This window comes from Columba livia, chromosome 19 (genome assembly GCF_036013475.1).
Source record: "Columba livia isolate bColLiv1 breed racing homer chromosome 19, bColLiv1.pat.W.v2, whole genome shotgun sequence".
Taxonomy (NCBI): domain Eukaryota; kingdom Metazoa; phylum Chordata; class Aves; order Columbiformes; family Columbidae; genus Columba; species Columba livia.
Genome location: NC_088620.1, coordinates 9,618,962 through 9,631,433, shown reverse-complemented (window position 1 = coordinate 9,631,433; position 12,472 = coordinate 9,618,962). Strand labels below are relative to the sequence as shown.

Sequence of the window (12,472 nt, the reverse complement as noted above, 5' to 3'; positions counted from 1 at the left end):
AAAACTGGAACACAAGAGGCTCCACTGAAATTTGAGAAGCAACTTGTTCCTGGTGAGGGTGGCAGAGCCTGGCCCAGGCTGCCCAGGGAGGTTGTGGAGTCTCCTTCTGTGCAGACATTCCAACCCGCCTGGACACCTTCCTGTGTAACCTCATCTGGGTGTTCCTGCTCCATGGGGGGATTGCACTGGATGAGCTTTCCAGGGCCCTTCAACCCCTGACATTCCGGGATTCTGTGATTGGGACTGGTCTCTTTTGGGGTCACTGGCAGAGCGGGGGGTGTCCTAGCCGTGGGACAACCTGCTGGAATCCAGCTGTGCACTCACACACAGGTGCCAGGGCACCGAAAACAACATCTGTAGAGAAATAAGGTCCAGGCAAGTGAACTTGCTTTGTTGGTCACTGTGTGCTGAGGAGCAAACGCTTCCTCCTGCGAGCGGCCGCAGCCTTCTGCTCACACACTGCTCAGCCTCACCCAGGTGAATTCAAGTGCTTGGACTTCATAATTAGACACTGTGCTGGTTTTAAAGTTCAGTTGTGGGGCTGTGTCTCATTGTGGAGGGAGGAGATTACTCCCTGAACCTCACTCCTGTATTGTGGATCAGCCTTGGCTAAAAAAGCCCCCAGTGAAAGCAAGTTGTGTGTGTTGCCAGCAACTTTGTAATTGTAATATTCTTTAACACAGGTGTTCATATGTAACATAAGTAAAGAATGCTTAGAGTTCCGTGTACTAAGATAATTTCAGGTGATTTTTGCTTTGGAATTTTAGACTTTGCTTTTATTCCTGAGTAAGACATAGAATGTTACAAACTAAATGCTGTTGCTTGTACTTCATGTATTTTTGATAAAGTACCAAGATTTTACTCCCTAAAAGAGAAAAATAATTGAGTCTCCAAACTAAGGATTTGTTTTCTTTTTGGAGAGAGAGACTTTTCCCTGGGGTTCAGCTCCCTGAGAAGCAAACGGAGAACTATAACGTTTGGAAAGTAACTCAAAGGTGTTTTTTCGGCCTTGCAGTTGTTGCATTTGTCCAGGAGGCGGCATGTAGTACCTGTTAAAAGCAAGTGGGAGCCTTGCTGGAGTGTGGGGAGTTTGCTGCCAGCTCAGAAATGAACACAGCGCTTGTTTGTCAGCAGCACAGGCTGGAGCTGTGAATGTGGCTGCTCTGCCTGCTCTGGAGGGTTTCTGAGCGAGAACTGTGTAGCTGGGGGCTTTTCCCTCTACCATCCAGCACCACTGTAGTACTAGCTTAATAAAACCCATGTATACTCCTTTTGCTTTCTAGAAAGAATGTGATCCCACAGTAGATTGTTCCAATCCTCCAAGGTCTTGTACAAGCGCTTCTCTGCTCACATTCTGGTGACTTGGCAGATGAGTTGGAGCCTTTGCAGGGTTGGAACTGGTGGATTGGGGTTTGGTTTTTAGTTTGGTTTGGGTTTTAGTAAATGCCTTTGTTTTTGTGGTTTCCTTCTAGGTTACAACCCTTCCGAACACTCTGGTTGGGAACACGGTGCCTCGCCAAAGGATGCGGAAACGGACCAAAGTTTTATCGTTGGCCAAAAGGTACTTGGGCTTTTGGGAAGGGGAAAATTAACACCATGGAGCCTGGTTCCTGAACTCTCTGCCTTCTGTTTTGTTTTGTAGGATTCTGCGTATTAAGAAAGAAAGTCCGACTCTGCAGCCCAGAGAACCACCTCCCTCCTTGCTAGAGGCAGATCTGACTGAATTTGATGTCAAGAATTCCCATTTGCCATCGGAAGTCTTATACATGCTTAAAAATGTCAGGTAATGTGAAATGGAGAGATAAGTTTGGGGTTTGCATTTGATGGATGTTCAAGTGATCTAAATATTTAGCAGTTTGTGTCAAGTCTTAAAGTTTGTGTCTGCATGGTCAGACTCGTTAAGCTGTTGGCTGAGTGTTCATATGGGGAAAGGATACTTGACTTCTAATTTTCTAGAAACATTAAGAAAACAGTTGAGGACATATATTAGTGGCCTAATTTGGGGCATAATGATAATGAAGCTTTTTTGACATGAACAGATTTCTCTTAGTATGTTTTAAGTTCCCTTTAGAATACCAGACAATTTTTGATACAGAAGGGCATCATCATTTGGAAATGCTAATTGGCTACTGTATTGGCAGCTTTCTAAACTGCAGAATCCTTTATTTCTCTGGCTAAGAAGGTTGCAAACAGAATCAAACACAACCCTCTCAGCCCTGGGGGTGTTGCAGGAGGGTCTTTGTGCCCATTCAGTCCAGTGTTTGTATTGACGCAGCAAAGTGAATGTGATCTTCAGACCCGTAATTTTGGTTTTGTTTGCGTGTGTTCATTTTACTCCCAGTTCTGACATAATTTAGTCCTGAAGGTCATACATACTGCAATAAAACTGCTATTTAAATCATCTGAACTTTCTGCTGTGGAATTATGATCTCCTGTGACTAATTGATGTTGCAGCAGGATTTGATTGATTGATGCTGTTAAATGTGAGGGAGTGGAGCTGTACCAAGGGCCCTTTGGTGCTGTGCACAGAATGATCAGGTTTAAGATGCGTATTTCTGTCTGTGTGGTAGTGACCGACTAGTTCCAGTATTGCAGGGTCCAGGTGCACATTATCTGCAATATTCCAAGTTACAAATTCATGCAGATGACAGGGATTTTTCCCTTTGTTTTCAGTGTTTTTCGTGTGTTCTGGTTGCACAGACAGGGTGCCTGTGCTAAAATGGCAAGTTCCCAAGGGTCACTTTTTTCATGCAATGTGTGAATCTATTGCAGGATTTTATTTCTTCCCCTTCAAAAGCCATGAGGAAGATTGGATATATGTCCTTCAGAGCCTGCTGGCGTTACTTGGAGTGCTGTTCACAAAAGACCTTCAGTTTTTACAGTTTTCAGCATTTCACAGGGCTCTTGTCCTTCTGCACGGGGGAATTCTGTCCTGCCTTGCTGCTGGGGTTTCTCTGCTGTTTGTGCCTGGGGGCTATGCTAATTTAGGGAGGATTTTCCAAGGAAAATGGCAATTTTAGGCTTCCCTTTGTGTTTTCTTCCCTGCAGGGTCCTTGGCCACTTTGAGAAACCTCTTTTCCTGGAGCTGTGCAAGCACATGTTCTTTGTGCAGTTGCACGAAGGTGAATACATCATCCGGCCCGGGCAGCTGGACAACAGCATCTACGTGGTGCAGGACGGCAGGCTGGAAGTCTGCATCCAGGAGAGCGTAAGTATAAACCCAGCTGTGCTTCTTTTCCCTTATGAGGAAGGGCTGAGGGCGCTGGGGCTCTTTAGTTTGGAGAAGAGGAAACTGAGGAGTGACCTTATTAATGTTTATAAATATGGAAAGGGGGAGTGTCAGGAGGATGGAGCCAGGCTCTTCTCGGTGACAACCAATGACAGGACAAGGGGCCATGGGTACAAACTGGAACACAGGAGGTTCCACTTAAATTTGGGAAGAAACTTGTTCCCGGTGAGGGTGGCAGAGCCTGGCCCAGGCTGCCCAGGGAGGTTGTGGAGTCTCCTTCTGTGCAGACATTCCAACCCGCCTGGACACCTTCCTGTGTAACCTCATCTGGGTGTTCCTGCTCCATGGGGGGATTGCACTGGATGAGCTTTCCAGGGCCCTTCCAATCCCTGACAGTCTGGGATTCTGTGATTCTGTTCTTGAGATCAATCTGTTGGCATAGCATATGGGTTGGCATGAATCATTGATTAAACTTAGACATTGAATCACAGTGATTTAGAAAGGATTAATTCCAACCCTTCAGGACTATGATATTTATAAAGAACAAGGGTTTTTTGCTGTGGTCCCCCATGTCTTAGATGAGAGAGCGAACACAGTGCTGATGTGGCATTCTGAAACGTCCTCCCATGCACTAGGTGCATAGTTATTGAGGGGGGACGGGGTGCTGGACTGACCTTGTGTTGGAAACATTCCCTTTTGGATGGCAGCTATACAAAACAATGAGGTGTACAGAGCTGGAGGGATCAAGTGCACTTCACTGCATAATATCCTGGCTGGGAGGTGGAAGATTCAGGTTCACTTTTGGTAGGCAGGGAAGAGAACCGATGGTCTGTGTTATTGGTGTTAAACTGGCGAGCGTTAGCCTTGGCGACACCCCCGGCTAATTTGGGTTTTTATTATTTTTCCTTCTTCCTGAACTTTTGGTTTAGCTTTACCATGGGAATAGTTTCCTTATGGCTGACAAGTCAGGGATTTTGTGTTTGTATATTATTCCAAATTTGCTAATTTCTGCATATTTTTGTGTTTTGCTGTCCTGTGTTCTGCACTACCTGTTGACATGTAATCCCTCCATAGAGGGAGCTAATTCTGAGCGTGAAGGACGCTTTTTCTTCTTTAGTTGTTACACAGCAAAGACAAACAGGTTACATCTCCCCCTAGCCCAAACTGGCTTTTAATTTCTTTTAATTTATCACTTCTGGAATGGTGTTTGAAAACTGTGGCTTGAATTGGCACACTACCGCCAGGGCAGAGAGGAAACGAGCGTCCAGATTGTAACGGGGGACCATTTCTGGTAGGGCTGCTCAGAGTGGGAAAAGGAGAGCGGGTTGAGCTTTCTGAGATGCTCCATATATGCCAAATACCCAGCTGTTTGCCATGGTGATGGTCTGTCCTTCGCTTGCAGGACGGGACAGAAGTGGTGGTGAAGGAGGTGCTGGCGGGAGACAGCGTCCACAGCCTTCTCAGCATCCTCGACGTTATCACGGTGAGTTCTCATGGGTTTAGGGGTTGGACTCGATGATCCTCGTGGGTCCGTTCCAACTCAGGACATTCTACAGTTCTGTTCCATGAGGGAAGTCGCCTTTTGAATATTACAAGGAAAGAATCAGGATGGGAAATGTTTCTTTGACCAATTGTTTCCCTCCTCCCAGGCCTCACAGCTGTAAATGGAGCTCTGTGGTGTGTTAGTTGGTTGTGAGATGTGTGTGCTCGCTAGTGGAACACTGGTTATTTCCGATAAGCAATAGGATCGGAATTATTCTTCTAAGGCTGGAAACCTGAGGTACAGTGTGGTTTGTTCAAGGTCACAGAGCAGAGGGGAGCGGGACCAGCGTAGGGCCCACAAATCGGGGTTTTACACTGTTTGATTTGTTGCTTACTGAATTTATTTTCATTTAGCCTAATGAAAATAAATCTGACAGTTGTTATTATCGTCATTATACTGTGAAAGCAGCTGATGGGTTGATTTTTCCCTCAACGTTGGTGCTGCCGCTGGCTGTCGGAAGGCTGTGCGCTTCGCAGGGGACCAGATGAGCTGAACGCTGGCCGCTCACTTTTATTGCGCAAATTAGTGGTGTGGATTTTGTTTCGGTTGGAATTACAATACGGTTTTGCTGCAGTTGTGACAGCGCGTCTGTTTAGGAAAACCTAAATCGAAGGGAGCAAATTCATTATATTCGATAATACACAAGCGCTTAAAGCATTTGCTTGAAGGTTTTTTGGTGGCTGGGAGGATGAAGATAATCTGATCAATAAGTTGTTCATATTTGACTTTGTATCGTGTCGCTCTTGTGCTTGGCCTCTCCTTTCATTAAAGGGGAACGTTGTGTTAAGTAGTTTAATGATTCTGTAAAGTGTTCGTTGCCACTTCTAGATGCAAGCAGACAAATATATATATTAAATTTGCATGAAGCCTATTGAAAGCGATAAACAGTTTTTAAGCTTGGTCACATTTTCTTCCATAGAAAGTCATGGCACGTGAATAATTTGGACTGTACAAGTCTAGATCTTGCTGCCAAATCCATATTAACAGCAAATGATTTAGAGGTATCCTTGCCCTTGTTACTTCCACAGGTAACTTTTCTTAAGGACAGCATTATTTTCCTATATTCTTTTTCAACAAACAAGAAGAAATCCTTCTTATATAACAATGGTTTGCGGGTGCTTGCCATTCATTTTGTGGTATGTGGGGGGTTTTTTATTATTGTTCTATTTATTTTTCTCTTTTGAGTTAGACCACTGGTAAATCAGAAAATATAGATTATTGAAAGTGTGTTCAAAGAGTTATCAGCATGCAGAAGAGTATTTGACCAGAAAGCTTGCAATTTGTTTTTAATGAAGTAACTTGTTCTCATTTATCTTTACAACTCCCACTTTCCTCCCTTGTTTCCCAGCTTTGACTGGTTGTGTTGTTCTCAGTTCTCGTTGTGCTCCTTACTGACTGTGGGTGTAAAAGTACCAGGAAAATGGGTAAGGAAGGAGAAAGTAGTGTTTGTCAAAATAGAGATTTCTCAGGTACGTTCCATATTAGTCTTAGAACTTCCTGCAGATACCGTAACCTTAATTAATTTTAACACATGGATCTGACACAATGTCAAGGGTTAAGGCAAGGCAGACGCTCCCTGTTATCCCCTCACTTCCCGCCACCCCTCCTTTAGATCGGAAAGATGATTGGAAAGATAAGGGGAAAGGAAGAGAGACTTAGGCTTCAAGTTGGAGAGTTCTAAGGGCTTTCCTAATGCTACTAATAAATAGAGAATACATACAAAATGCACAAAGCCAATGCAAGTGCTGATGTGGCGCTGCGTCACTGCGCAGCAGAGCTGGGGCTGCGGGGCTGGCGGCTCCAGCAGCTGCAGCTCCGGCCCCGGGAGTCCCGGGCGGGACTGCACAGCAAAGCGGAGCCTGGGTGCGGGGTGCAGGGCCTGCGGGCTGGGGATCACAGACAGACAGACAGACAGACAGATGGGGCCTCTCTGGATGCCGGCCACGGGCGAAGAGAGCGTGACCCTGTGATCACCCTCTTATATAGGGGTATGGCGATTATGGGATGGAATACTTAGTTGGTCAGTTTTACTCACCTGTTTCATCCACCCCTCCTCAAACACGCCCCCTCACAACGGAACGTGGGAAAACTTATCAGTCTTTCTTGGCTACCATGGTAATAGATCTAAACACGAGCTTCTTCAGCATCCCGTTGGTCTCCTGTCAGCACCGAGCGCAGCATCCGAGAAAAAATATGCAGCTAAAACTCAGAAAAGTCCAGCCACCTAAAGAACTGAGCTGGAAGAAAAATCACTAAAAGAGAACCGGTCTTGTTTTTAACAAAGCCAGGACACACGAAGAAAGAATTTATGCAGAGAGGATTTGAGTTGTCTGAGCTGGATTTGTGGTTTCTTTGACTAATTTTGTAACACGCCGTGTCTGGCTTGTCCCGTTTGCTTGAGAGATGTGCAAGGAAATGGAGATTGGGGCAAGAAGTGGCGACCTCTTGTTGTTGGATCCGAAAGAAAGATCACACGAGAGCTACCTCTATAATTAATTTTCTAATTGTTTAAATTGAAGTGCCTGCTTAGATCTACTAATTGCGAAGATACCAGCTATGGCATAAGAGACTTGTTCTGCATTTCACTCATTCTGAGAACAGATAAACGCTGCTTTCTCAATAATTAAAAGGAGAAACAAGGAGCTTTGGAATCCCCGTAGACACCAACATTTTCCTGGTGTTTTGGAACAATTCTGTGTTGTGGTTAATCTGACTCTGAACTGCTATTGCCTCAAATATTAGAGGAGTCTCTGAACTGATTGTTGGTGATGCCCACACACGGGTTTTCGGGCGCTGTTGTTCTTCCCTTGTGCAGTCGGGGCTGTTCCCTGAACGCTGAATTTTCATTCAGAGTCAAACGGGACAAATAGAGATGGTGTTTGATGCTGAGTTTGCGGTTTTACTCTTCTTTTGTCCTCCATGTGAAGATAATATTTGGAACACGATGAGCAGGTGGCGTAGTCGGAGTGAGAAATAAGAGACTGGGAGGAATATCGATCCATTGGAGGTGACTGAAGGGGAAAAAATGAAAGTCTGAGGGTTAAAAGAAGATGAAAAAGCCAACCTTGGCCGCAGGCGAGCCTGCAGGGCTGGAGTCTGTTTAAATGGAGCAGGCAAGATAAATGAGATTATAAAGAAGGAATTGATTGCAGCAGGAACGTTGGTGTGGTACGGGGGAGGCAGGGGGGAGCAGGAGGACACAATCCAGGCGATGAGAATAGGGAGGATATGGCAGAACTTGGGGTACAAAAAGGGAGTTGTTCCTGGTGGGAGAATGATAAGCACCTGTAGCAGATTCTTAACCAAATTCATTTGGATTTGGCCATTAGCTGTCATCTGGATTCAGCTAAAACTTCAGCTGTGACGTGCGTCACTTACAATATTTAGTCACTCCGCAGCTCTTAGAGCAAGACAGAAGTAAATAGTTATCTGCGCTGAGAACAAAAAGTTCTCTGTTGAAAAAGCCCTAATTCACTACTGATTATAACTTCACTGTTCCCTGTGACCCCCGTGTGCCATTGGAAAATATTGTAATTTCGATGTGGTGTTCTCCGTGAGCGGCTGGTTACGTTACATTGGAGAGAGCTGACAATTACAGGAACATTTCCTCTCCGCGTTCCAGCCCAGTTAGAGGTGGTGCTTTGCCCTTTCCAGAGGCAGCTGCTCGCATGCAAGGATCGCGAAAAGGAAAAATTACACACTGAAAAACTGGAGGGATGGGCTGTTCTTTGGAGAAAAAGGCGGCTGCATCATTATCTGTTATTATCCCAAAATTGGTTTTCTGAGAGGTTCTCAGCGCTGGTCTATCCAACTACTCCTACATTTATACGGGCCTAAAATTCCATTTGGTCCTTCAGAGGCGACCGTGAGGCTGACGCGGCCTTGGTAAAAATGAGTGTGACACCCCTGATCTATTCCCAAACAAGCACTGTTCAAAACAACCCCAAAACACTTTACTGGGTAGAGTACAGACCAGCAAATTTGCTGCGGACACCAAGTTGGGAGGGCGTGTGGAGCTGCTGGAAGGCTGGAGGGCTCTGCAGAGGGATCTGGATAGACTGGAAAAATGGGCTGATTCCAATGGGATGAAGTTCAACAAGGCCAAGTGCCGGGTCCTGCACTTTGGCCACAACAACCCCCTGCAGCGCTCCAGGCTGGGCACAGAGTGGCTGGAGAGCAGTCAGGCAGAAAGGGACCTGGGGGACTAATGGACAGGAAGCTCAACATGAGCCAACAGTGTGCCCAGGTGGCCAAGAAGGCCAACGGTGTCCTGTCCTGTATCCAAACCAGCGTGGTCAGCAGGACAAGGGCAGTGATCCTTCCCCTGTACTCTGCATTGGTGAGGCCACACCTGGAGTGTTGTGTTCAGTTCTGGGCCCCTCAGCTCAGGAAAGAGATTGAAGTGCTGGAGCGGGTCCAGAGAAGAGCAACAAGACTGGGGAAGGGACTTGAACACAAGCCCTATGGGGAGAGGCTGAGGGAGCTGGGCTTGTTTAGTCTGGAGAAGAGGAGGCTTAGAGCTGAGCTCAGCACTCTCCAGAACTACCTGAAGGGCAGTTCTAGCCAGGTGGGGATTGGTCTCTTCTCCCAGGCATCAGCAATAGGACAAGGGGCCATGGGCTTCAACTCTGCCAGGGGAAATTGAGGCTGGAGATCAGAAAGCAATTCTTTGCAGAGAGAGTGGTCAGGATTGGAATGGCTGCCCAGGGAGGTGCTGGACTCACCGGCCCTGGAGGTTTTGAAACTGAGATTGGCCATGGCACTTAGTGCCATGATCTAGTGAATGGACTGGAGTTGGACCAAGGGTTGGACTGGATGATCTCTGAGATCTTTTCCAACCCAGTCCATTCTGTGATTCTGTGATACAAATGGGAAATACAGTGTTTATTTTGCCCTTTTGAATAACTGTTACGGGACACTATTAAACACTTTTATCCCTTGTCCAACAACTAAAGTTTTAATAGATTTCTTTAATTTTTCCACTGTATATTTGGTGTGGAGTCTTTTAGGGAATACGGTTGATGGCAAGTATAGCGACGTACATGCTTAAAGGCAGACTATATATATATTTTCTTTTTCATTTGTGTATAAGGAGAATTCCAAATGACTTCATCATCCAAAGCCAGGCTTTAACCTGGCTTGTAAAAGAAGAACGTTACATTTATTTTTGGGTGCAGCAAAAGCACAGGAATGTCATTTGTTAATGTCTTTACTTAATGAAAAGAGATGCAAGAGAAGCGAGGACGCCTGGTAGCTTCGCGCTGTAGGTCGAAGAGATGTTTAAAATTTCAAATCCCTCGGGAACTTGAAAATCAAAGCTATTAATACCATCCCCAGATTTTATAAAAAGGTCAGCGGAGTTGGTGTAATTAAGAGATTGGTTCCAATTAATTTAATTTTAGAACCTGCCTCATGGTGCCTTCCAGACCAGCAAGGCAGAGCTGTAACTATTTTCGACGGTGGAAGAAGAAACTCCATTTCTTCTTTAGTTCGCGCTCTGTGTCACAAAAGGACTCTTTTTGATCTTAAAAATACTGGATAAATCAATATTTCATGTATTAATAAATCAACTAATGCCTTATAGACATTATTTTCAGTGCTTGCTAATGGGGCATTAAAGGTGTGTTGTCTGGAGTTTGTTATCCAAGTATTTGGCAGTAGAATTTCTTTGTTAAAATATATCCTGATTCAAGGGGGAAAGGCCTGAATTTGCCTCCCAGTGTCAAAATCTCTGTGTTTGACCAACTTGCAGTTTTAATTTTCAATGGTTTATTAATTCTTCATCTGTTCTTCAGGCAACTCAGGAAGGTGTAGACCCAGTTTATCTCAAGCAGAGAGAACCTGTTCGGCTTTGTCATTTGCAATGTTTCATATATACATGAATATATGTGAAGATACATATAAATGTACCTTAGAGTGCAATAAGTCTGCCTGGGTTTTGTCTTTCTCCATTATGTATGTAATTACTATCCAATTTTGTTGTAAATTGTGATAATTGTGTGAGGTTGTTATTGCAGCAAATGCCTTGGTCCTCAGTACAGATAATAAAACCTCTGTTCTCTGCAGCCTGGAGTAGCTGGAAGTTGAAATACTTGTGAAGCCTGGCTTGGTAATAAAACTCTAATCGAGTTGATAGACCAGCCAGTTCCCCTTAATCCGACACACCTTCCCGTAGCTCTTATTTCTCTGTCTCCCTTTAATACCGGTGAAATTGCCAATGTGGATGCACCTGACCCACCGCCCTCATTACAGCGCCCGCGGGTCACGGAACACAAGTTCAAGGCTTTTTGTGGCCAGATGATGTCTGTCGATTATATACAATATCAAAGGAGGTATTTGGAAAGCGATTGGGAAGAATTGGGTTGGATAATTGGTGGATTAACCTCGTGTCTCCCAAACTTTCTCTTAGGGTCACCCTGCTCCTTCCAAAACCGTCTCAGCCCGAGCAGCCATTCCGTCCACTATATTGCGACTCCCAGCAAATGCCTTCCAAGACGTGTTCAGGAAATACCCCGAGACTCTCGTTAGAGTGGTACAGGTAAGCTTTGTTGTTAAGTAGAATTGGGGGAAGGAAAAAAACCCACTCCAATTTCTGAGTTACATTTTGAAGTTCAGCCAGCTCATCATCCTTTTGCAGATAGGGAGCTGGTCAGTATAGCCTCTTTTCAAGATTTAGATGATTTTTGCTGTTTCTCTTACTCTTAAGAGTACTAAACTTAATGATCTCTGCATTAATCATGTACAGGAAGAAAGAATTTATAAGTATACACACACACTGAATCAGCCTGACCTGCGGTGTAGGCTCTTTGGTCCTGGTGGTGTAGAATGTGCTGGCGTGGCTCTGCACCGTGGTTATGTACCAGCGGGGTTTCAAAGTGGAAAAGACAGTCACATATTCTGAAGAAGAGCTGCTGTACCCTCAGAAGCTGTTTGCTGACGGGTGGCGCTTTGCAAAATTCACAAAATTCGGATTGACGTGTGAATTTCCAGTTTGGAAGCGATTGTCGGCACCCGAGGGAAGAGCTGGGCTTTGTGATGGTTTGACGTTCACCTCCCTGTGCTCTGCAGGAGCTTGGGCAGTTTTCAAGTGAGCGCTGCCAGTCTGCACCGTGTATTATGCCTCCTGTGAGTGGAGGGTGGTGCAGGGATTTGTGCATTAACGAATTGGTGTGGAGGGTTTGCCCAGGGGCGCGTTGTCCCTGTGTAACATCCCAATGGACACACAGGGGTCATTCTACTCTGTCATTTTGTTTTACTGTCACTTCTAAATCTTTTCGTCCTTGCGAGCTGTTTTGGTACCTGGCTGATTTATGCGTGAGATACAAACCTCCTAATGCTGATGGCTGAAGAGAGCAACTCATTATACCAATTTAATTTGCTCCGTAAGAGCTGATACAAAAGTGAGGGTGGTTTAATAGTGGGAGTGAGTCGCCAGGGCAGAGGAAGGTCGGTGGCAGGGATGTCTCCTGTTAGTTTGGAGTCTGTAGAGCAATAGCAAAGGCTCTGTATGGGGAAGGCTGGAATAACTTTTTAATGAGAGGGAAAAGATGGAAGGAAATGATTTTACGTCAAGGTGTGTTTGTTGTTAATGTTTATAGAAAACAAAAAGTATTATTTGTTGTTTGGGAATGAGAGTTTGAATTCTTGTGCTGTCAAATGATTGTGAAGTTTGGTAAATCCTTGAATCTTTGCCTCAATAT

General features: G+C 45.1%; 1 protein-coding gene across 3 annotated transcripts in view; it reads left to right on the top strand.

Annotated features, from left to right (window-relative positions):
• Window positions 1–12,472, top strand: part of PNPLA7 (patatin like phospholipase domain containing 7) — a 126,204-nt gene that overhangs the window by 7,002 nt on the left and 106,730 nt on the right. For all 3 annotated transcript variants that reach the window (XM_065036068.1, XM_065036066.1, XM_065036069.1), the window contains exons 6-10: window positions 1,473–1,561; window positions 1,643–1,783; window positions 3,049–3,208; window positions 4,632–4,712; window positions 11,182–11,310. In XM_065036068.1, the coding sequence (XP_064892140.1) occupies window positions 1,473–1,561; window positions 1,643–1,783; window positions 3,049–3,208; window positions 4,632–4,712; window positions 11,182–11,310 (600 nt within the window). The remainder of the gene's footprint in view (window positions 1–1,472; window positions 1,562–1,642; window positions 1,784–3,048; window positions 3,209–4,631; window positions 4,713–11,181; window positions 11,311–12,472) is intronic.